General features: G+C 48.2%; 1 protein-coding gene across 3 annotated transcripts in view; it reads right to left on the minus strand.

The window, feature by feature from the left end:
• SLC24A1 (solute carrier family 24 member 1) overlaps positions 1–22,190 on the minus strand; it is a 41,070-nt gene that overhangs the window by 8,732 nt on the left and 10,148 nt on the right. For all 3 annotated transcript variants that reach the window (XM_053223861.1, XM_053223860.1, XM_027067561.2), the window contains 4 exons: positions 16,978–19,006; positions 6,064–6,117; positions 4,625–4,733; positions 613–696 (listed from right to left, as the gene is read on the minus strand). In XM_053223861.1, the coding sequence (XP_053079836.1) occupies positions 613–696; positions 4,625–4,733; positions 6,064–6,117; positions 16,978–18,876 (2,146 nt within the window). In that variant the 5' untranslated portion in view covers positions 18,877–19,006. The remainder of the gene's footprint in view (positions 1–612; positions 697–4,624; positions 4,734–6,063; positions 6,118–16,977; positions 19,007–22,190) is intronic.

The raw sequence follows: 22,190 nt of genomic DNA on the forward strand, positions 1-22,190 counted from the left end.
TTCTTCAGACGAGTCAGGTGACCTCTCAGCCTGGGTTTCCTTGTCTATTGTATGGAAAAAATGGCTGCCGCTCTCCCTCCTTCCGCAGGTCGCTGGGTGCATGGGGCAGGCCCGGTGTGCTGTGCAGAACCCACAGGGGCAGGAGCTTCCTCATTCCCTCCATCCCAGGTGCCACATGGATGCTGGACTTCTGCATCACCAGACCCCTGGTGTCCTTCCCTCCTGGGGTTGCTGGTCTCAGACCAATCCCTAAGAGCACTGTCCTTTTGCAGAAGTGACAGGAAGAAGAAACAGAGGTCCTATGGAGTCTCATTTGGGATGAGATTTAGTGAAAAAGAAACGGGCCTTCAATAACCCCTTGGCCTGGCCTGGCCTGGCCCATCAGAGGAGAGTGCAGAGGGGCTGTCCAGAGCCTCCCTAGGGCCAGCAGCCCAGTCAGAAAGGGAGCATACTGGAAGGAGGAGGCTAGAGTGCAGTGGCACTCAGGGCAGCACCAGACTATATCACTCCAGCTGACTGGCCCAGACAGGCCGAGAGGCATGTCTCAGCCCCCGGCCAACAGGAAGGAGGAAGGTAGCATGAGGAAACCCACCAGTTTCACCATCCTCTCACCTGGTTTGTTCTCTGCATTAGCATGAGGCTTGGCTTTGGTCTCCTGATTCAAGCTCTCCTCCTCCTTATCCTTGGAGGGATGGGCTGCAAATGAGAAAGGGGAACACATCTTATCTGAGGCCCTTCAGTTACACTGGTCAGCTGAGCAACCAGAGCAGCTGAAGTGGGTGGGAGGAGGCTGGCCTGGAAGTCATGGTCTGGGTTCCGGTCCTACTCCGCATGTTCCTGCTGCCCGCTCCCAAGCTTTCGCCTTAAATTCCCTGTATGTTACTAACTGGCTGTGACCTTAGGCAAGTCACGTCCCCTCTCTGATCCTATTTCCTCTCTGGCAAGATGACATGGTTGGACTCAGAGGCAACAAATAGGATTTATTTTCTTTACGAGCTCGAATGATGGCTGTTTTGAGTGCTGGATTGAGGAAGATTCTGATCCAAGGATAGTGGAGGTTTTACCATGATTTATTGGTAATGTCTGCAATGAGCAGGGAACGGACGAAAAATGGCAGGGAGACATGTTTGCCATCCTTGGACTGGATTATCTGTAAGGTCCTTTGTAGCTTGCTTTCTTCAATGAATTTACCAGAAGCTCTGCTATAGCTCCAGGAGCACTACTGGTGAGACTTTCTTCTCTGGTCAGAAAGGGGAAATAGCCTACCACCAACCTCCCTGCCACACCATTTTGACCCTAGGTACCCAGAGCCTCCTTTCGGATCTCTATGAACACATTTTGCCAGAGGCCCAAAGAGAACTATGGACAGAATAGTGCTGCTCTGATTTCCAGGCAAGAAAACTAGGGAGGGCAATCTTTTTCATTGTGATGATGCTCCAGGCAACATGCAAAGTTTACATGTGTAATTCAAGGTGGGAGGCACAGAGACAGGTGCAGGGGCTCCTGCGGGTCCTCACAGCTGTGTAACCTGGGAGGGTAAGGACAACGGCACAAGCGAGAAAAAAAAGTGGCATCATGGAATCTATTCTGGAGTCCAGGCTGGCTTTCCCCTGTGAGCGCTGGGTGACCCTGGGAAGCCTGTGTGCCCTCTCTAAGCCTCAGCGTCCCCCTCTAAAAAGGCAACATCATGATATACTGAGAGCACTGATGTGGGGGTCCGTGAGACAAAAATAAATAAAAAGGCTTTAATGCTACAATTAAATATTGCTATGTTAGCTGGGATTCTGATACCAGATAGTCTGGGTTTGGATCCTAATTCTGCCACTTGATAGTCAGGGACCTAGCTCAGTGATTGCTTAACCTCTCTGTCCCTCAGCTTCTTCATCTGTAAAATCTTACAGAGTTGTTAATGGAATAAATAAGTTTATACATGAATGTGCTTTAAACAGTGCCTGGCACCTAGAAAGCACTATATAAGCATTAGCTACAACAAGGACGAAGTGAGTAATGGAGGGCAGCTGTCCCACCCAGGAAGCATCTCTGCAGTGGCCCAGCATTCCAGAGCGTTTGAGTTAATAGGGAACCTGAAGATCCTCTAGTTTATGACAGACAGACTGAGAAGGTACAATGTGGGAAGCTGCTGGGACCAAACTCTGCCTGGGTCCAGGATGGGCAGGAAGCATAAACGGGTCTGGAATTTCCTCCTTTCAGCCTGTCAACTAAGCTCTCAGAGATGGTTCAGCTGCAGCTGCGTCTGGCAACAGGCTCCATCCTGCAGGGCCACCACTCTGGCATGACTTCCAAGTGTCCTGGTGGGCCAACCCAGCAGGTGCTCTTCAGAGCTGAGATGTCAGGAAGCAGGCCCTCCGCTGCCTGCTTCACCCACACACCTTTAATGCCCCCCCTGGCATGGATGACGCATTGCAATCTTCTGTTGAGCAACAAACACAGAGTTGTTACCAAAGGAGAGAGTCCCACTCGTTCTGGTCCTGGTGCTGAGAATATCTGCCGACTGTTGGCTGGAAGGGCTGGCAAGAAAAACCAAGTCCCCCTGTTTCCTTCTCACTCCTCATCACACACCCTAACCTCTCATTTCCCTTGCCACTGAGGAAAGCAGGTCAGCTGCAGAACCTCTTTCTGTCCCTCTCTCCCTCTCTCTCTTACATATGCACACATCCATAGATGTGAAGTCACCATAGAAGGCATAGGATCCTGGAGAAGAAAGGCCCCTTCACAGGGTGGGTGAGAGTTCAGACCACACATCAGCTCTGTGGAAAGAGTTGGAACACCTGGAAAGGGTGGAAACATCTGGACAGCCATTTGGAAACAGCATATGGAAACACAAACATGGATCTGGAAAGTCTTGGGAACAAAGGCCTTCACCACAGTTCTGCAAGGTCCCAGGCCCTCCTGGATGGAGTCTGGGAGTATAGAATCCGGGTTGGCTTCTCAGAGCAGGACTTCGTCCCAGAGCGTAGCAGCAGTTACCCACCACGAGGGCCTTTCCACGCCTCCCTGCCTGCCACATGTACCCACCATATACCAAGCTTGCTTGTCTTCCTAGGGATGACTGTCGCTGGCTCCCCCAGCACTTGTTTCCTCACGTGGCCTCTCTACTCTCAGCGTGGCCGGATCATCTCCTACTTAGTATCAATCTCCTCTGACCTCTGCCTGGCCTGGCCATCACATAATCCTGTTAGGACAAGTAGGTCAGCTGTTGGCAGGCTGCCAGTCATGGAAGTGGCCCAGGCAAGGGGCCCTGCAGTCCCATTCAGGAGATCTTTATCTTCAGGACTTTGCTAGAGTTGGTGATTCTACAAGGAGTGGCCGAGAGTAACCCAGAGATACAGCTTCCTTCACCGCCCCAGGCCAGGTACGCCCCCAGCACGATCACCCACAGGCTACTGCGTAATGCAAACTCCACTCTCAAAACTCCAGGGGCACTGTTTTTCTGGAGTTGACACTTGGGAGTAGCCTCTCTCAATGTCTGCAGAGGCTCGCCCTGAGGATTTCCTGAGGAAGGTTTCATCACCTCGGCTTTGTCTCTGCTTTTCCCAGTACAATAGCCTTCTAAATACCCTAAACCCAATACTGTATCTGAAGGGGATATTTCAAGGCGTGAGGAAATTCTGAGCCCCTTCCCAACCTCTCCCCCTGCCACTCCTCCCCCTCCCCCCACCCCCCCCACCCCCGCAAGATTTGTCCCTGAACCAGAAAAGTCAGTGAGGGTGTTTGCCGATGCTCATGGGCCAATCTCCAGTGTCATATTCAGCTCAGCCCTCAGCCCTCCTTCCAACTACATTCTGACCCCTTGGCTTCTGCCCACAGGCCAACCTGGGCTCCTAGTTTTGCACCAGAGATCCAGAGATGAAGGGATCCAAGGAGAACAGGAGTGTACCTGAGGGTGCCCTTTAGGGGCCTGAGAAGCATTTTAGGAACAGTTCTCTGGGGAAGTGGGCCAAAAGGCAAGACTTGGTAAGGTGCATGGAGAGAATCTTAGCTACCCCCATCATTTGTCAATCAGGACCCACTTTACTTTGGACCCCTGTCATCCTCCAGAAGTGGTCCTGGCAGCTCCTTTGGGGTTCCTGGCTAGGGAGAGGGTTAGCAGTTTCCCTAGGACTCCAGAGCTAGACAAAGACCAAGGGGAGGTGCTACTCAGAGCTTCTGGGCTGTGGGGCCCTACAGGAGGTACCCCCAGAAGTGGCCCGGGCAGTCAGCCTGGGCCAAGCTGCCTGGCTGGAGGTTCTGTGGGACACTGGAGACGACTCGTGGGTGGTGGGCTACGCAGGGAAGTCACTGAGGACAGCCCTGACATCGACCAGAGCAGGGCACATGGCACTCATGGCCTCACTAACTACAAGTGGACCCTTTTACAGGAGGGGACACACAGACATGGAAGCCATGGGATACAGATGCCTAACCTTAGCTCCTTGGGGCCCTCTCCTGTTGAGTCCCATGTCCTCTCTCTACCCTGTCTCCCAGACAGTTGGCTTCATCCCCCCACTCCGTCCTCATCCTACCCACTGCCTCCTAGTTTTGCATGTCCCAGGTCTTGTCCACCTGCGGGAGGGAGGGAGGGAGTGGACAGGAGACCACGCAGGTCCAGGGAGGCCTTGCTTACCTTCTCCCAGAGGGTCCAGGCTGTGAAGCATGAGCCGGTAGATGGTGCTGCGGATGGTGCTGTTGTGCAGAGAAGTCGAGCTGCTCCCTCGGGTCAGCATTGCTGGGAGCTGAGCAGGGGAGAGCCGCACAGGCCTCAGTGAGCCCCTGCCCAAGCCAGGGGAGGAGCCACACAAGGGCCTCCCTAACCCTGCCTCCCTCCCATAGAGCTCAGAACAAAGCACAGGAGCCTTCTCCTGGCCTCCCTTCTCCCCCTCAGTGAGAAGAGTTACATTCTGCTTTCTTTCTCAGGCTCCTCTCACTCTTCCATGACTGGCTAATTTTACATACCAAATAATTCCCCAAGGTCTCAACAGGGAGCAGACAACGTGTACTAAGCATAACACATTACCAAGGGTTTGTCCTTCCCTGAAAATGCACTGTCATAGAAACACACACCCACACACAGCACAGACGGACCCCTGTGCACGGGCACAGCCCTTTACAGTCCACAAAGCATCATCGCGCTTTATCGTTGCCCCACCCCCAGATAAGCAAGGCTGTGACCCCCTTCTACAGAAAAGGACATGGAAACTCAACGAGGCTAGGTGATTTATCCAAGGTCGTGTGGGGAGTAAATGAAAGTATCAAAATGGGCACTCAGGTCTTTTGATTCCCAGGTCAGTCCTTTTTTCTACGCACAGGTGCTCAAGAGACCTTCGTAGGTGCACACATACACACATCTGTACATGCAGATACCCAGATGTGACACACATAGAAATATCATCTGATGTCCAAGGGAACATCCAAAGACAGACTGACACTTGCTCTGTCCCTCCCCCACGCTCCCCACGCCACCCCCATCCCTCTGGATCTGAACTCTTCTGCCATCTAGTGGCTGTGGTAACACAGTACTTCATAACAGCTCTGGGGATTTTCTTCAGATGAAGAAGGTTTCAGTCAGGCCCCAGACTCTCCCTTCTAAGGTTCCCATAATTCTCCCCAAATATCCCATAGGCCAAAGCAGCCAAGATACAGTTTTTCAGAAGCCTCAGACCCCCACATGCCCCCAGTGCCTCTCCTATGTTTCTCTTATTTCCAGGGCATTCCAAAGCCACAGGTAATTGGGCTTTGAGATCAATTCTAAATGTTGGGGCTTGAGTTCATCTAGTCCAAACAGTCACTTCACAGATGCAAAAGCTCACACAGCAAACTAGTGGTGGAGCGAGCAGTGATGTTCTGGCCTCAGCTCCCAAACAAGCACCTCAAGCACCTCGTCCAAGGCCACCTTAGAGGTGACAGTCCTGTTGGCAGAGGAGCTGGCGCCTTCCCTGGCTCATCCTGACAGCACTCCCTGGGGCTTCCCAAGCCTGAACCCGGCCCAGCACCCCCAGCATCAGGGCCACAGGGCCTCTGAGACCCTGCAGCGCCCCCTCTGGGCAGACTCCACATGGCACCCACCTTTAGCTTCTTGTTTTCCTGCAGCTCATCCACCGCAACTGCCCCATTGCCTGGCTGCAAACAGGGATAGGAGTCACGAGATGTCTGGAGAGACCCTTGCTCTCTCTCCCTAATTCTCCCTCTCTCCAAGGAACCCTCAGTTTGAGAAACACACCCAGAGAGAACCTGGTCTCGGGACATGTTTTCACATGTGCAAACCCCAACCTGGCCTTTCACAGTCTGGCTTCAGCCCCCCGCCCCCCACAGTCTTCTTAAATGTATCCACTCACGACAGCCCAGTACCACCAACCGTCTCTCAGTCCCTCAAATGCACCGTCTTTACCTGCTGTGAAACCCTCATCACAGGGTCCCTCCTCCCATGTTTGGAACCCTCTCTCCCTCACTCCCCATAGTTCAGGCCTCCATTTACATGTCACCTTCCTCTGTGAGGTTAAAGTGCTGTCTAATTATTTTTTATATGCTCCTGTTCTTTTCCTTCATAGCACTTTCCTCAATCTAGTCTTGTTTTTAATAAACAGACAAATAAATCAACTGCCCCACTAGCATCTTGAAGGTAGATTGCCTCTTTCATTCACCACCATGTGTTCGGCGTGAAAACACTCTTGAGCACTTAGCAAAGGTTCAATAAATATTTGTTGAATTAATGCATGAATGAACCATCCTGTAACTACACCCAATCTATTCGAGCTCCTGTTCCCTTGTTTACACCTTTTCCCTCTGCATAAAATGCCTCATCCATTCCCCCCATGTCTCCAGTTTTTCAGAAAATTCACGGTGAATACTTCTATAAAGCTTTCCTGAATGGCCCCTTCCCCCGCCCCCACTCACTCCAGCTCACTACAATACCTCTCTCTTCAAAAGCTGTATAACAAGAGTAAGCACATTTTGTGTTACCAAAACCTGGCTCTGTGATCAAGTAAGTGCTAGTGTCCTGGGGAAGCTGTAGGGCAGCCATCTGGGAAATGAGACAGCCCTAGAAAAATCCAAGATGAAGAATCATTAAATTACCCACAGTAACTATTGTCTGGACCACTAGCTTTCCACCTGGCATTTATTGCTTTATAATGCTGTTTGAACTTTTAAAAGAATCATTTAAAAAAATTTTTTTAATGTTTATTTATTTTTGAGAGAGAGAGAGACAGAGAGACAGAGAGACAGAGGGGGAGGGGGGAGGGGCAGAGAGAGAGGGAGACACAGAATCCAAAGCAGGCTCCGGGCTCTGAGTTGTCAGCACAGAGCCCGACGCAGGGCTCAAACCCACAAACCATGAGATCGTGACCTGAGCCTAAACTGGACGCTGAACCAACTGAGCCACCCAGGTGGCCCTAATAGAATCATTTTTTTAACTTTGCCATATGTGAGTTATCTACCCAGCTTGACTCCATATTTTTTTGAACTTACGATATAGTCATCTGTTCCCCAAGCCTGTGGCATAGGTTCTTGTACACAGGAGGTGCTCACTAAAGGTGAGCTGAATGAGGAGCTACTCCTAAGTGGCTTCCAGTACTATCTTCAGGTGGCAGGGTCACTGATAGCTGCCCCCAGTAATTGTCTTCCCCTCCTCACTGCCGGCCTCCATGGCCAGAACTAGAACTGGACTTGCTCTGTATCTCCTGTCTGTGTTTCAGCTCAGAAAATAAAGAAAACACTGACTGGGCCAGAAAGGAATCGGGACCAATTCTATCTCCAGATAGAAAGCAGAACGTGATTCAAGAAATGAGAAGGTCAGATAAAGGTGCGGTGGTTGGAGGGACGAGGAGGCTTCCAAAAGTAAGTAGAACTTGGGGTGCCTGGGTGGCTCAGTCGGTTGAGCGTCCGACTTCAGCTCAGGTCATGATCTCACAGTTTGTGGGTTCAAGTCCTGCTTTGGGCTCTGTGCTGACAGCTCAGAGCCTGGAGCCTGCTTCAGATTCTGTGTCTCCCTCTCTCTCTGCCCCTCCCCCACTCACGCTCTGTCTCTTTCTCTCTCAAAAAATAAATAAACATTAAAAAATTGTTTTTAATGTAGATAGAATCTGAGTAAGCTTTGAAGGATGGGGGAGGTCTGAATGCTGGATATACACTTGAATAAATAAACAGATGGATGAACAAATGAATATGCAAATGAATGAAATGGAGCAGAAATAACCAATCTGCATCTGAAGGGAGCACTCTAGATTTCTTCAACAAAGCCCCTGACTCTTTCGTGACACACCTGTAAGTTCACTGGGATACTGGAAGCTGTAGCACCGACCCCCAGTGGCCCAGCCATCTCACTGTTTATCATGTCCCACCCACACCCAGTGAGTTTTTGGAGGTAACAAACTGTGAGGAGCCAGGCTGCCCTTTGGGGTAGCCAGTTCTGTCCTCAGAGGAGCAGGAGAGATTGACTTTTGCCCCATGATGTACAGGCCTCCTGATTTTTCTGCTATTCAGGTTTACTCAAGCCAAAGTACTTCTCTAGGAGCGCATCATTCTTTGCACACACCAATATCTTCTCCCTTCAGCATGTACTTCTAACCTTCTGACACCTTTCACATCCACTTTCTCATCCAATACCGCCAACCCCGTGAAGTAGACAAGGTTAGCACTATTACTGCTTTTTGATAGATGGGAAAACTGAGATGCAGAAAGAGCCCGGGGCTTACCCACACTCACAGAGACAGTGTCAGAACTCCGATCTCCATTGGAGGGAGATATTTGTTGCTGTTGTTGTTTACGAACTCCTATTTCTTTTCCCAAGGTATTGAGGTAAAAATCTCTATTCCCTAGTGGCTCTGCAAATTATTGACATTTTAGATAAATGGACATAAATGTTTGCCTACTTTTAGGTGTGGACGATGGGTCCACTTACAGGAAGCAGTCCGGCAAGTGGGTGCATTCAGAATATGCCCTTAGTACAAACACATTTCATATCCACCTCTCACACCAACCCAGTGCCCCTCCTCTTTCTTCAGCCTCATCACCCCACCTTCCCCTTCTCCTCACGAAAACTAGCAAAGGGGCTGAGGAAACCAAAGAGGATGTCTCCATGCCAGCCAAAGCCCCCAGCACCTGCATGGTATCTTGCTGAGGTTGAGCAATAGGACCCCTTGCTGCCATTCATGGGAACCTGGGATGGCAAATATGGCAGGCCCTCAGGGGGCTTCCCCTCCTAACTTCCAGTTTCTGTTTCCCACTGATGTAGCAGTTAATCATTGACCTCTCCCCTTCTAGACCATCCATGACACATTTTCTGAACCATGTATTTTAGTCTCTGTTGTTATTGTTGTTTTAAGATTCATTTAACAAATATTTACTGAGTCCCTGGTCTGAGTCCTGCCTTCACCGAGGTTAGACTCTAATAGGGGACTCTTCACTCTAGCCCTTTGCTGAGTACAGTCTTGCATCCGGATCCACTCATTTGTCTAGGCTGGAAACCCAAAAGTCTACCCAAATTGCTCCCTCTCCTTCACAGCCCAGGTCCAGTCAGCTGTCAGATCTAGTTACTCAAAGTCCTCACTTGTGGCCTCGTGTCTCCACTCTTCCTGCCTACAGTCCTGCAAGCCTCTGACTCCTGATCTGTTCCTCTTGCAGCTCATTCTCCACCCCTCAGCCAGAGTGATTTTCTGAACAAAGCACAAATCATGTCCCTCCCCTACATCCTGGGGGTTTACTGTCCTCATGAGGGAGTCCAGACTCCTTGGCTGAGCACACACTAGCCTCCTTACCTCCAGTCCAGCACTGTCCAACAGAAATAGAATGCAAATCATATACGCAAACGTAATTCCTGTAGCAGCCACATTTTTTAAAGTAAAAGAAATGAGTGGAATTGATTTTAATAATATACTCTAGCCCAATATACTAAAAATATTATAATTCAACATGTAATTAATATCATTGAGCTATTTTACTCCCCCCCCCCTTTTTTCATCATACCAAACCTTTGAAACCCAGTGTATATTCTATACTTAACAGCATAACTCAGTCGGACCAGCCCCATTTCAAGAGCTCTGTAGCTACGTGTAGCAACTGGTCTGTATTGGACAGTGCAGCTATATCTCCTCACGGTGTCTCATTCCCTCGGCCTCTCCACAAGCCCAGGAAAGTCCTGGCCCCAGCTTCAGTCAGCCACCCCCTGCTGGTCCTTCAAGATTCTGTTAGACATCACCTCCTGGAGGAAGCCTTCCCTAACTCTCTGGTCTGTTGAGGTGTCTAACCCCTCAGCAGTACCCGCTGCAGTACTAAGCCCCTCAGTGCTTTCCTATACCATTACAGGTGATATTAACTTTATTTATTTACTTTGGGGGTGGGTGGGGGAGAGAGAATCCCAAGCAGGCTCCACACTGCCAGTACAGAGCCCGATGCAGGGCTCAACTCACAAACCATGAGATTACGACCTGAGCCCAAACCAAGAGTCAGATGCTCAACTGACTGAGCCGCCCAGGTGCCCCTGAAATTATCTTGTTTTTACTTGTTTATCATCCATATGCCCTCTCCCCCACACTATTAATGTTGGTTTTCTATTTCCAAGTTATTCAGGTGGTAGAGCATCTAGAAATCATGCTGTTACTTGTAGAACACCATGTATATCTAATCTCATATTTAATCCATCATTTTCAGTATGAGAAAATATTACTGTGTTGCATGAATGCATGTAAAATCTCAATTATAAGCACACATGCATTCATGGAAACAAGCTATTAGACCAGGCATGATCAGGTTCTTGAGTTCTGTTCATATTTGTTTCTTACACATTCATTTTGTCATCTGCCAGCACTGACTAGCAGGTGAACACTAAAAAAATTTTATGACGAAAAGAAGGCTTAAAATTGAGAATTGTACTCATACCAACTTTTTGTGACAACTGGGGGGAAGCTAAGTATTCAAGGAGTTGAAGGAGGGAACCCTGGGGCTCCTGGCTGGCTCAGTCACTAGGGCGTGCAACCCTGATCTCAACATTGTGAGTTCAAGCCCCACAACGGGTGTGGAGCCTATTTAAAAAAAATAAATAAAAATAGGGGTGCCTGGGTGGCTCAGTCGGTTAAGCATCCAACTTCAGCTTAGGTCATGATCTCATGGTTCGTGGGTTCGAGCCCCGTGTCGGGCTCAGTGCTGACAGCTCAGAGCCTGGAGCCTGTTTCAGATTGTGTGTCTCCCTCTCTCTCTGCCCCTCCCCTGCTCTCTCTCTCTCTCTCTCTCTCTCTCTCTCTCTCTCTCAAAAATAAGTAAACATTAAAAATTTAAATAAATTAATTAATTAAAAATGGGTGAATGCTAAGGAAGGAAGGAAGGAAGGAAGGAAAAAAAAAAAAAAAAAAAACCTCAGCCCAGGCTAGGATGCTTAGTGGATTCCTTGCAGCCTAGAGCAGGCTAGGATGCTTAGTGGATTCCTTGCAGCCTAGAGCAGGCTAGGATGCTTAGTGGATTCCTTGCAGCCTAGAGCAGGGACGGGGGAGGGGGCTGGTCCACAGAGACTGAAAAGGCTTTCCTGTCCACAGCCCCCTTGTCTCCACAGCAGACAGGTACCATATAAGCCACTGACAGAAGCCCTTGGAATAAATGTCAACCCTGGCAAGAAAGGGAAGGGGTGGCTCCTCAGGAGGTACTTGGTTTGCCTGCTTGAGAGTCATATTGGTTGGTTTAATTAAAAAAACCTTGCCAGGAAAACAAAACAAAACAAACAAAAAAACAGGCCTCAATGCATTTAGGAAAGAGTGGCAGACTTTTCTCCAGAGTTTCACATTCTGAAATATTCTTGAGGGCATTGATGTGGATAGAGACCCAAAGGGACCCAAAATAGGTTTGTTCCCCTCCCCCCCACCTCCTCCCACGGATTCCTTTTCACCACTGGCTCCCCTCCGGCCATATTGCCAATTAGCATCTCCTGCAGATGGCTGGTCCTTTCTAGCTAAGCTGGTAGCTCTCTCTATAATGGCCAGAGGTGCTTCAACCATTGAGAGATAACGCTTTTAAAGCCAGGCTAGTGTATCGGCTTTGCTGTTTATTGGCTTTCTGTGACTATGCATGGTCAAGGCAAGTCAGATATTTTTCATGTCAGGCTAGAACAAATACATGGACAGGTGTACGCTTTATACTCAGGCATACTTTCTACTCAGGTATAAAATTTCAGAGCAAGCTAAGTTAGCCTATATCGATAATAGGGGTCATAAAAGGTATCCCAAACCAATACATGCCAGTTTGACGATGTTGTCTAAAATATCCTAGCCCAGGGGTGCCTGGGTGGCTCAGTCGGTTAAGCGTCTGACTTGACTTCCTCTCAGGTCATGATTTCACAGTTTGTGAATTTGACCACCGCGCGTCGGGCTCTGTGCTGACAGCTCAGTCAGCACAGAGCCTGGAGTCTGCTTTGGATTCTGTGTCTCCCTCTCTCTCTGCCCCTCCCATGCTCACACTCTGTCTCTCTCTCAAAAATAAATAAGTGTGAAAAAAAATTTTTAAAGAATTAATAATTCTCTGATCTTGTCTCCAAATTGTTCACATAGAAAAACACCTGCAAGTACGTTGCAATTGGTAAAACACCATGTGGCCATTTCCGTGTGTTTATGTTCTGTCTGTGGCTGCTTTCATGCTGCAACAACAGAGCTGAGTAGTTGTGACAGAGACTGTATGGCCTGCAAAGCCTGAAATACTTACTATCTGGCTCTTTCCGGTAAAAGTCGGCCAACCCCTGCTCTGGGTCATCCCATTCACTTTATAGACAAACAATCTAAGGCCTGGTTGAAAAGCAAAGTGACTTTGTAGCACTTTGTATAAAGCTCGTTTTATTACAATTACTCTTGCCAAGCCTGTCCTTTCTACTGGAAGGGACACAATCTTTTTCCCACACTGCTTTTCATCTAAGTGCTTAATAATAAAGGTTTGTTGAATGGCATTGACTTGCCCAGGGCAACAGGGAGAGTCTGCAGTGTAGCCTGGATTAAAATCCAAAAATACAGCTTCAGGAATCAGTGGTAAGAACCACCAACTCGCTGTGAAACTAGCTGAGTTAAATATCTGCTGGGGGGCCTCACTTTTCTCTACACTGGAGTCCCTGAACTGTTAGGATTTCCTGAGGAAACCGAACCAAATACTTACGGATCTCCTGCTACAGACAAGACCCTGGAAGCACCTCTTTGGGAGATGCAAAGACTGTTTCCTGTTCAGTGGCAATGATGAGCTTGATGCTGTAGCCACCCCCTCTACCCCTCACCCCAGGCTGCTAACGGAGGCAGGGGGAGGCCCAGGTGTCTTTCCTATTCCTATTTCTCTCCAAAAGGAGCTGGCTCACACTGCCCTCCACTTCTCTTCCTGCTGCTTAGACTTCCGGAGCACCTGTGGCTCTGACCTGGCCTACCCCGCCTCTCCTTGGCTCCCTACCACCCTGTCTGGGTATGCCCCATTTCTCTCTGACTTCTTCACTTTGGGCCATGGCAGACTGAATAAGCCCGGTTTCCCTGGATGCCTGCTTTCCAGAGGTGATGCTCAGAGAGGAACCATTAGTCGGGGAGAGGTGTGCGTCAGTATGTCAACATTAGTGAGAGAGCAAGGCACGTTCATTTTCATGTTAAAGTCAAACAGTTCACAGGGGTAAACTGCAAAAACAAATGCCAACACAGTTTACTAGATCAACAATTGGATTTTCGAGAATTGTTGCATGAATTCAAAACCGAATAGCTCGCCCTCAGTCTATCAGTGAAGTGCAGGATAATTTATCTCCCTCTGACCAAATCATAGGTCTTGGCCAGCCAAACATAGACATAAAGGTAGAAGCAAAGACAAAGACAGTTCTCTCTATATATATATATCTATCTACCTCTATCTCTATCTCTAGAAGCATCCAACTTCTGCTCAGGTCATGATCTCACAGTTCATGAGTTCAAGCTGCATCGGGCTCCCTGCTGTCAGCACAGAGCCTGTTTTGGACCCTCTGCCCCTCCCCTTCCCACACTATCTCTCTTTCAAAAATAAATAAACATTAAAAAAAAATTTTTTTTGAAGAATGCTCTATCTCTCTTGCTATTAGAAACTTGAGGTGAAATCCAAATCCAGATGCTTTAAGAACCATGTCAAAATAGCTACAGTTCTTGTTACTTGTACTAATTTTCAGTGAGGAGTTGTTAGTGCTGGAAAGTACTAACTATAGGTTTTTATTTTATTTTATTTTTTAAAAGATTTTATTTTTAAGCACTCAACATGGGACTGGAACTCACAACCCCAAGACCAAGAATTGCATACTCTACTGGCCAAGCCCACCAGGCTAGGTTTTTAATTTTTTAAAAAATTTTTTTGAATGTTTATTTATTTTTGAGAGAGAGAGAGAGAGACAGAGACAGAATACGAACAGGCAAGGGGCAGAGAGAGGCAGACACAGAATCAGAAGTAGGCTCCAGACTTTGAGCTATCAGCACAGAGCCTGACGTGGGGCTTGAACTCACAAACTTAGAGATCATGACCTGAGCCAAAGTCAGATACTTAACCGACTAAGCCACCCAGGCACCCCATAGGTTTTTAACTTTAAATAAATATACATTTACTTTTAATAATAGCCCGTAATTCAACCTGTTTTTTTAAATAACACTGTTAATTAAAATTCATGCTGGATTTGTCTCAACAGATAAGAACAGAGCTGTAACTGGCACCACTCTTGGTGGTTGGCAAAGACCTGCTACTATTGCCCTTGAAGAGTCTCTTTAAGTAGATTACAAATTCTCCTTTAAAATCATGATTATGTTTCACTGTTTGATGAGCTTTCCTTTGATGGTCTAGCCCTGGCAAAATGGAAAACTCAGAATTTGGAGACTTGAAATAAAAACAGCACTGAGGGGCGCCTTGGTGGCTCAGTCTGTTAAGCGTCCAGCTTTGGCTCAGGTCATGATCTCATGGTTGGTGAGTTCAAGCCCCTCGTTGGGCTCTGTGCTGACAGCTCAGAGCCTGGAGCCTGCTTCAGATTCTGTGTCTCCCTCTCTCTCTGTCCCTCCCCCACTCATGCTCTGTCTCCCTCTCTCTCAAAAAAAATAAACATTAGGGGCGCCTGGGTGGCTCAGTCGGTTAAGCGTCCGACTTCGGCTCAGGTCGTGATCTCACAGTCTGTGAGTTCGAGCCCTGCGTCGGGCTCTGTGCTGACAGCTCAGAGCCTGGATCCTGTTTCGGATTCTGTGTCTCCCTCTCTCTCTGCCCCTCCCCTATTCATGCTCTGTCTCTCTCTGTCTCAAAAATAAATAAACATTAAAAAAAATTAAAAAATAAATAAATAAACATTAAAAAAAATTAAAAAAACAGAATTACTGATAAGAATTAGGAGGCAAGTCAGAGGCATTTTGAAAACGGCTGGCCTGTGTGTACCACGGCATTAGATCAGGGGAGACTACCAGGCTTATGGCCACCCTCAGCAAGATGCGCCCTGAGGACCTCACTAGGAGGGAGGCCGCTGTTTCTTCATATTAAATTATGTAATGCTCTGAGCCTCCCTTTCTTTTTTAAGCCTCTGGCTTCATGGAGTAGTAGCCTAATAGAAAATAGCACTGAATGGGGAGTTAGATCCTGGGTTCTCATGCCAGTTCTGACACCTGATGGCTGTACAACCTTGGGTAGGACATTCTCCTTTGGAGTCATCTGCAGATATGGCAATTGGAGCTTGGTTGACCAGACCAGACAAAAAAACCACGATGCGGGGTCTGCCAGAACTGAACTCACTTAGACAATGGTTGTCAGATAGGACCTTTTGGTGGCCAGTTGGACTCTGTCATTTCCCCCAGAGAAGAGAAGGGACCCATCCAAGGTCACACAGTTAGAGGCAGAATCAGAATAGAACCCAGATTTCCTCTTAGTTCTGTGTTCTGTCCAGAACACCACATCATCTCAAAAATCCTAGAGGAAGTACATTTTCTCTTCCTTGCATCATAGATCTCCCAGACATGCTGCTAAATGTGGTCTCCATCCTGCCCACGCGTCAAAACTGCTCTGGATTAAGTAGCTAAGTCCTTCCACTCTTTGCACACAAAATTATGTTCACACCAGTGGTTTGTCTGAGACCTGAAAGAGGCAGGCTGAGAGTTGACCTTTGCCCAAAATCACTGTTTAGGAGCAAGAAAGAAACAAGATCTGTGTTCCCTAGGGTATCTCACTTTGGAGTCAAGGAACAAAAACTCTGAGATGAATCTTCAGAAATCTCTTCCCCGGTCTAATCTCATCTTCCAGGTTATTGAATCATGCAGTGAACTTAGAGGGAGGGTCCCTCATGGGGGCAAAGAAATTCTTAAAAAGGAAGTTGAGGGTCAAGAGAAAGCCTTAGGGTTAGAGCCTCTGATATCTGGTCTCCACTCAACACGCAGAGAGGGCTCTGCACACAGGGCTAGCCTATCATGGATGAGTGGAGCTCTCATCTTCTCCAATATATCAAAAACACGACAAAACCCAAAAACCTCCCCCTGCCAGACCCCATCCCAGCCGCTAGTCCCTCCACATCTGGAATGTGAACAAACAAGATTAAGTGAAAGTTGAGGTGCTAGACAAGCCCTCAACACCATGGACAGGGAAGAGATTATCATTTTTCCCTGCCTGATATCTTCCTTGGATATTCTCCAAAGCCCAGCTCAAATGCTATTTCCAAAGACCCAGTCAGACCAGCCCAAGTTCAAATCCTGGCTCCACTGCCTATTTGCTGTGTGACCTTGAACAGTGGTTTGACTTGATTAGGCCTCGGTTTCTTCCCCTACCAATGATAGATCATGATAATAACCACTGGGTGATTGGGGGCTGAGCCAAAGTCACTCTTGCAAAGGTCCCAGCATAGTGCCTAGAAAAGAATAGGACTTTAAATGTTGAATGAATAGCAAAGGGAACCAAAGCACCCATCTCTTGAGGTCTGACCCAGCACTTTCCTCTTTAGTCACTGGCTTCTCCCCCCTTTTTGCCCCAAAGGGGCTGCAGAAGCTTGAACCATCCTGTCCTTACCTTGCTGAGGTCCCCCAAGGCCATGACCTTGGCCACTGGCCTCCTGCTGAGCTGCTCCTTCACCCATATCTCTAGTTGTTTATTCCACTTCATGGTGAACACATAGAAGGCATAGGCCAGCAGCAGCAGCAGGCTTTCCCACCAGGCAATGAGGCTGTCCAGGAAGAAGAGAATGAGCATCATCAGGTCAAGGATGTAAAAGGAGACGTCACGGAACAAGGGCCACCATGTGAGATTGAGGATCTCCCGGGAGAAGAGGGCACAGGTGCCGATGACAAAGAGGATGTTGAACACAGCAGAGCCCACGATGGTACCAATGCCCACATTGCTGTGGGAGATGAAGACACCAATGAGGGAGGTGAAGAGCTCAGGGGCAGAGCCTCCAGCAGCCATGAAGGTGGCACCTGCCACATCATCAGAGATCTGTAGCTTATCTGTGATGACACCCAGGGCTGGGACGAAGTATTCATCACACACGATGGCCAAGGCCACAAACACATACATCATGCCAAAGATGTGCAGCACCACCCAGCCCTGTCGCCGCTCCTCTATGCTGAACAAGTCTGGGGGGTACTCTGCCTTGGAGTGAAGGTCTGGCCAGCCAGGGGGCAGCTCTGAGGGACTGGAACTGGGTGCCTCTGGGATCGCAGCTGTTGTCAGGTTGGGGGAGGAAGCAGGGGGCACAGCCGGTGCTGGCTCCACAAAAACACAGTGATGCACATGGATCTTTGGATTCACCCTGACCTTGGAGGTTGATGAGGTCCCGGGTGCTATGGAAGGTTTCTTTGCCAGCCCCCTGTAGGTAGCTGAGGATATTCCCATGGTCAATGCACTGGTCCTAGACAAAGGATCACTAACACTCCAGGTAGCAGTAGAGGCTTTGATTTCCTTTGGACTACTGCCTGTCATGGTGCTTATCATCACTTGCCCCTCAGAGATGGCTGTGGTGTGTTCAAGGACCGTTCCCAGAGAAGTTGTCAGCCTGTTATTTCCCACTAACCCCCGCGGCTTGATCGGGCTCTTACTGTCCACTGTTCTGGGGGTAGTCACAGTGTTCTTTTCTGTTATACTCCTTGGAGAAGTCAGGATGTTTGTTTCTATTCCACTTATCTGGAAAGTTGGGGTGTTAATTATTCCCTTGAGAGTAGCTGGGGTGGTTTCCTCCACCATTCTCTTAGAGGGGTTAGTCTCCAATATTTTGGTGGTTGTCATAATTTCACTGTCTTTCACTGTTGTTCTGGGGGTGACCCCATGTCTCCTTGTCATTGTCATGAGTGTGGATTGGGCATAATTGCCTACTAGTCTACCAAGTGGAGATGGGGTGTATTTCTTCACCTTTCCCTTGGCTTGAATTGGATTGTAGCTCTGCATTTCTCCCCTGGGTGGTGGTGTTGGGGTGTAATTCTTCACTGTTGGTCTGTTTGAAGTTGGGGTGTAGTGACTCAGTACTCCACTGGGTATGGTTGTGCTGTCTCCCTTCACTCTTTCTATGTCTCCTGCTGTGTACTTAATCTTGGGTATTGTTGGAGTGATGTTGGCTGTTCTTCTGGGTGGATCGTGTGTATTCTTCATTGTTATCCCAGGTGTTGCTTCACGAACCCTGCCCACCGTGGCTTGGGGCACCGTGGCTTGGGGCACCTCCATTTCAGAGCTAGCTCTTGGAGGGTCACTGCTCACCATCATCATCTCATTGTCAGGGAGGTCACGGCTGGCCAGTTTTACAGAATGTTGGGAGGGGACTGCTGCCCACAATGAGGGGAGGCCCCGGGGGCTCCTCAGGTGCTGGTAGGTGGAACCGATGACCAACATTCCCAACAGGAAGAGGAGGCGACTCCAATGAAGCCGCTTTGGCCGGAGTAACCGCCTCTCCCGTGCCCCCATTCTGATCAATTTCCCCATGATGGCCAGCTATGCCTGGCTACGGAAGGCCTTTCATTCTGTCCAGGGAAAGAGGGGGTCTGTTCTGGGATTCAGGTTAGTGATCAGTGAAGAATTCTCCATGAAGCCCAGCCAGGGGGTATCCACAAACCTGCAGGGGGAAAAAAGAAGAGGTTATTTGTCCCTTACGAGGAGAGCTGAGAACCATCAAACCATCATCTAGAAGAGTGGACCTTTGTGCTAGGAGGCAGTTGTTTCTGCTGGGACAAAAGTACCCCTGCCGCCTGTTCCCAGAGAAAAATGCCTGCTCTTGGGAAAAAGCATTAGAGGTCCTCTGTGTAGACATGCCAGCAACCAGGTTCCTGAGCTGGGACTACCTAATCCTCTTTGGGATCCCCGCAAGAGGTCTGCCAGTGTCCCCCAAGTCCAAGCCTGACATACTGGGAGCTCAGTCATCCATAGTTGGTGCCCCAGGCCACAGATCTCACCTTGTCAAAGGCAGAGGAAGGGAAAGATTTTAAGCTTCAGACAAAAACAGGCAGCAGTGGAAGGCAGCGCTGGGAACTCAAGTCTCTGTTGGTGATTTTTTATTTTCTGGTTTTGGACTGACTTAAAACAATTCCACCATATCATCCAGAGAGGACAAAATCTAATGCCATAGAGCTTCCCAGACAGTGTGGTGTGGTGGGAAGAACACGGAGAATGGAGTCAAAGGCCTGTATTTCCAGCTCAGCTGCTTACTGGGTGTGCCTCCCTGGACAGGCCGAACCTCATTGCCTCCCCTTTGAAATAAGCATGATAATGTATATGTTGATTATGCAAAGAGGTTCCCTGGAAGGAGCTGTGGAGAGAGGAAACTGAGGTCAGGGATCTGAGGAAGACTTACTTTTCAGTATATCCTTTTTTTAAAAATGTTTATTTTTATTTATTTTTGAGAGAGAGAGAGAGAGTAGGGGAGGGGCAGAGAGAGGGAGATGCAGAATCTGAAGCAGGCTCCAGGCTCTGAGCTGTCAGCACGGAGCCTGACTTGGGGCTCAAACCCACGGACCGTGAGATCACCATCTGAGCCAAAGTCGGACGCTTAACCGACTGAGCCACCCAGGCGCCCCACTTTTCAGTATATCATAATGTTCAGATTAACTGTTTAACCTTTTTATCCTGTGCTATTTAATTGTATTTTTTTAAGTTTATTTATTTATTTTGAGAGAGACCAGGGAGGAGTAGACAGAAAGGGAGAGAGAGAAAATCACAAGCAGGCCCTGCACTGTCAGTGCAAAGCCTGACGCAGGGCTTGAACTCACGAAACCATGAGATCGTGACCTGAGCCAAAACCACAGGTCCAACCACAGGTTGGACGCGTAACTGACTGAGCCACCCAGGCGTCACTATGGTATTTTAAACTTAAATTTAACAGAAATAACAATAGTAATACCAATATCTATCCATGTAAATACTAATAACAATACCTATGTCACAGGAATGTTGAGAGTAAAAACACATAAGGTCTACAAAAAGCATTGTAGAGAGTCAAGTGCTACGTAAGGGTTAATTTTATATAAAGGGTTAATTTTATGTAAAATTTTAATTTTCTAATCTTATACAAAGGTTTAATTTATATTCTTCAGGAGGGAAGAAGAACGTGAAGGACCCTCATAAAATCCTCAATTTATAAAGAACTAAATATTCATTAAATCTCTATTTAGTGTCCACAGATTATTATAAAACAATAGCTAGAAATGGTTGGGTTTGCATATAAAGTAATATATTAGAAGACTCTAATATATTAGAGTCTAAACGAATAGACTCTTAGGATGTTAAAGGTAGACTCTGCTAGTGCGTAGCAGAGCAGGTGAGCCTTCTAATGCCCCATTCTTTCCAGCATACCATGCTAACTAGAGATGCAAATGCATTTATCTTTTTTTTTAATTTGTTAATGTTTATTTATTTTTGACAGAGAGACAGAGAGAGAGAGAGAGAGACAGAGCAGGAGCAGGGGGGTGGGGGGGCAGAGAGAGAGGGGGAGACAGAATCTGAAGCAGGCTCCAGGCTCCAAGCTGTCAGCACAGAGCCTTACGCGGGGCTTGAACTCACAGGCTGCGAGATCATGACCTGAGCCGAAGTCGGACGCTCAACCAACTGAGCCACCCAGGCGTCCCATCAAATGCATTTATCTTAAAAACCAAAACAGGGGGCGCCTGGGTGGCTCGGTCGGTTACATGTCCAACTACGGCTCAGGTCATGATCTCATGGTTCCTGAGTTCGAATCCTGCATCGGGCTCACTGCTGTCAGCGAGCTTTGGATCCTCTGTCCCCCTCTCTCTCCCTCTCCCTCCCCACTCCCTCTCTCTTTTGCCAAAATAAACATTAAAAAACAAAACAAAAAAGGAGCAAGCTAAAGGAGCAGTACAGAATAAGCGAATTTCCTTCTCTGTCCTTGATTCCTGTAACTGTATTTCCACCATCTCCCTGCAGCTGCCCTGTCCCTTGCCAGACGCTCAACTCCGTAGCAACCCGCTTGACTCTCCTCAAGACCTTTGGAGGGTCTTCCTATTCCTGGTGTGCCTGTGTTGTATAACAGAGCTGAGCTGGCACCCCAGCTGATCCCTCCTACCTAAGCACATCATTTACCTTCAAACCTGGACATCTGAGTGTCTTCTCAGTTCTGGAAACTTGTCAGAACCCAGGGTCTCAAAGAGTGAGTCTGAAGCTGGACAGCAGGGCACACCCCATTCTCCTGTCCCCAGCTCCCCTATGGAATCCTAATTCAAAGCAGGGTCGGGTGTGAAGGGCATCTCAGGGAAAGAATATCCGATCCCTGCTAATACCCACCTCTAAGAAGCTTATCAAGGCATTGTGCAAGTTCTGGGTCCCAGTGCCTCTGCCAGAGCCTGAGAGGGTGGACCTTTCACCCAGGAAAGAGATGGGCTCTCTAGTGGCCCCCTGCAGTCAACAGGGAACCGGGGGAAACTTCTCAAACTTGGCTCTAAGCTCTAGCAATGAGAGATGGTGCAAGGTTCCCAGGCTTAGTGTGAGGAAAGATCTGGAAAGATTCAGAAGGCACTCTGAGGTAACCAAGAGAAAGTACCTGGGGCTTAAGAGATCAGAAGACCTCAGTTAACACCAGGCTCTGTTACTGTGAGTCTAAATGTAACGTAAATGTGGAGATAATACCCTTCTATTTGTAGGGTGGATGTGAGAATCAAAATTAAAAATTAGGGAGTATCTGCTCAATTTCACTGTGAACCTAAGACTGCTCTAAGAAATAAAGTTTATTTAAAAATATGAGAGGGGCCCCTGGGTGGCTTAGTTGGTTAAGCATCCGGCTTAGGCTCCGG

This window comes from Acinonyx jubatus, chromosome B3 (genome assembly GCF_027475565.1).
Source record: "Acinonyx jubatus isolate Ajub_Pintada_27869175 chromosome B3, VMU_Ajub_asm_v1.0, whole genome shotgun sequence".
NCBI classification, from domain to species: Eukaryota; Metazoa; Chordata; class Mammalia; order Carnivora; family Felidae; genus Acinonyx; species Acinonyx jubatus.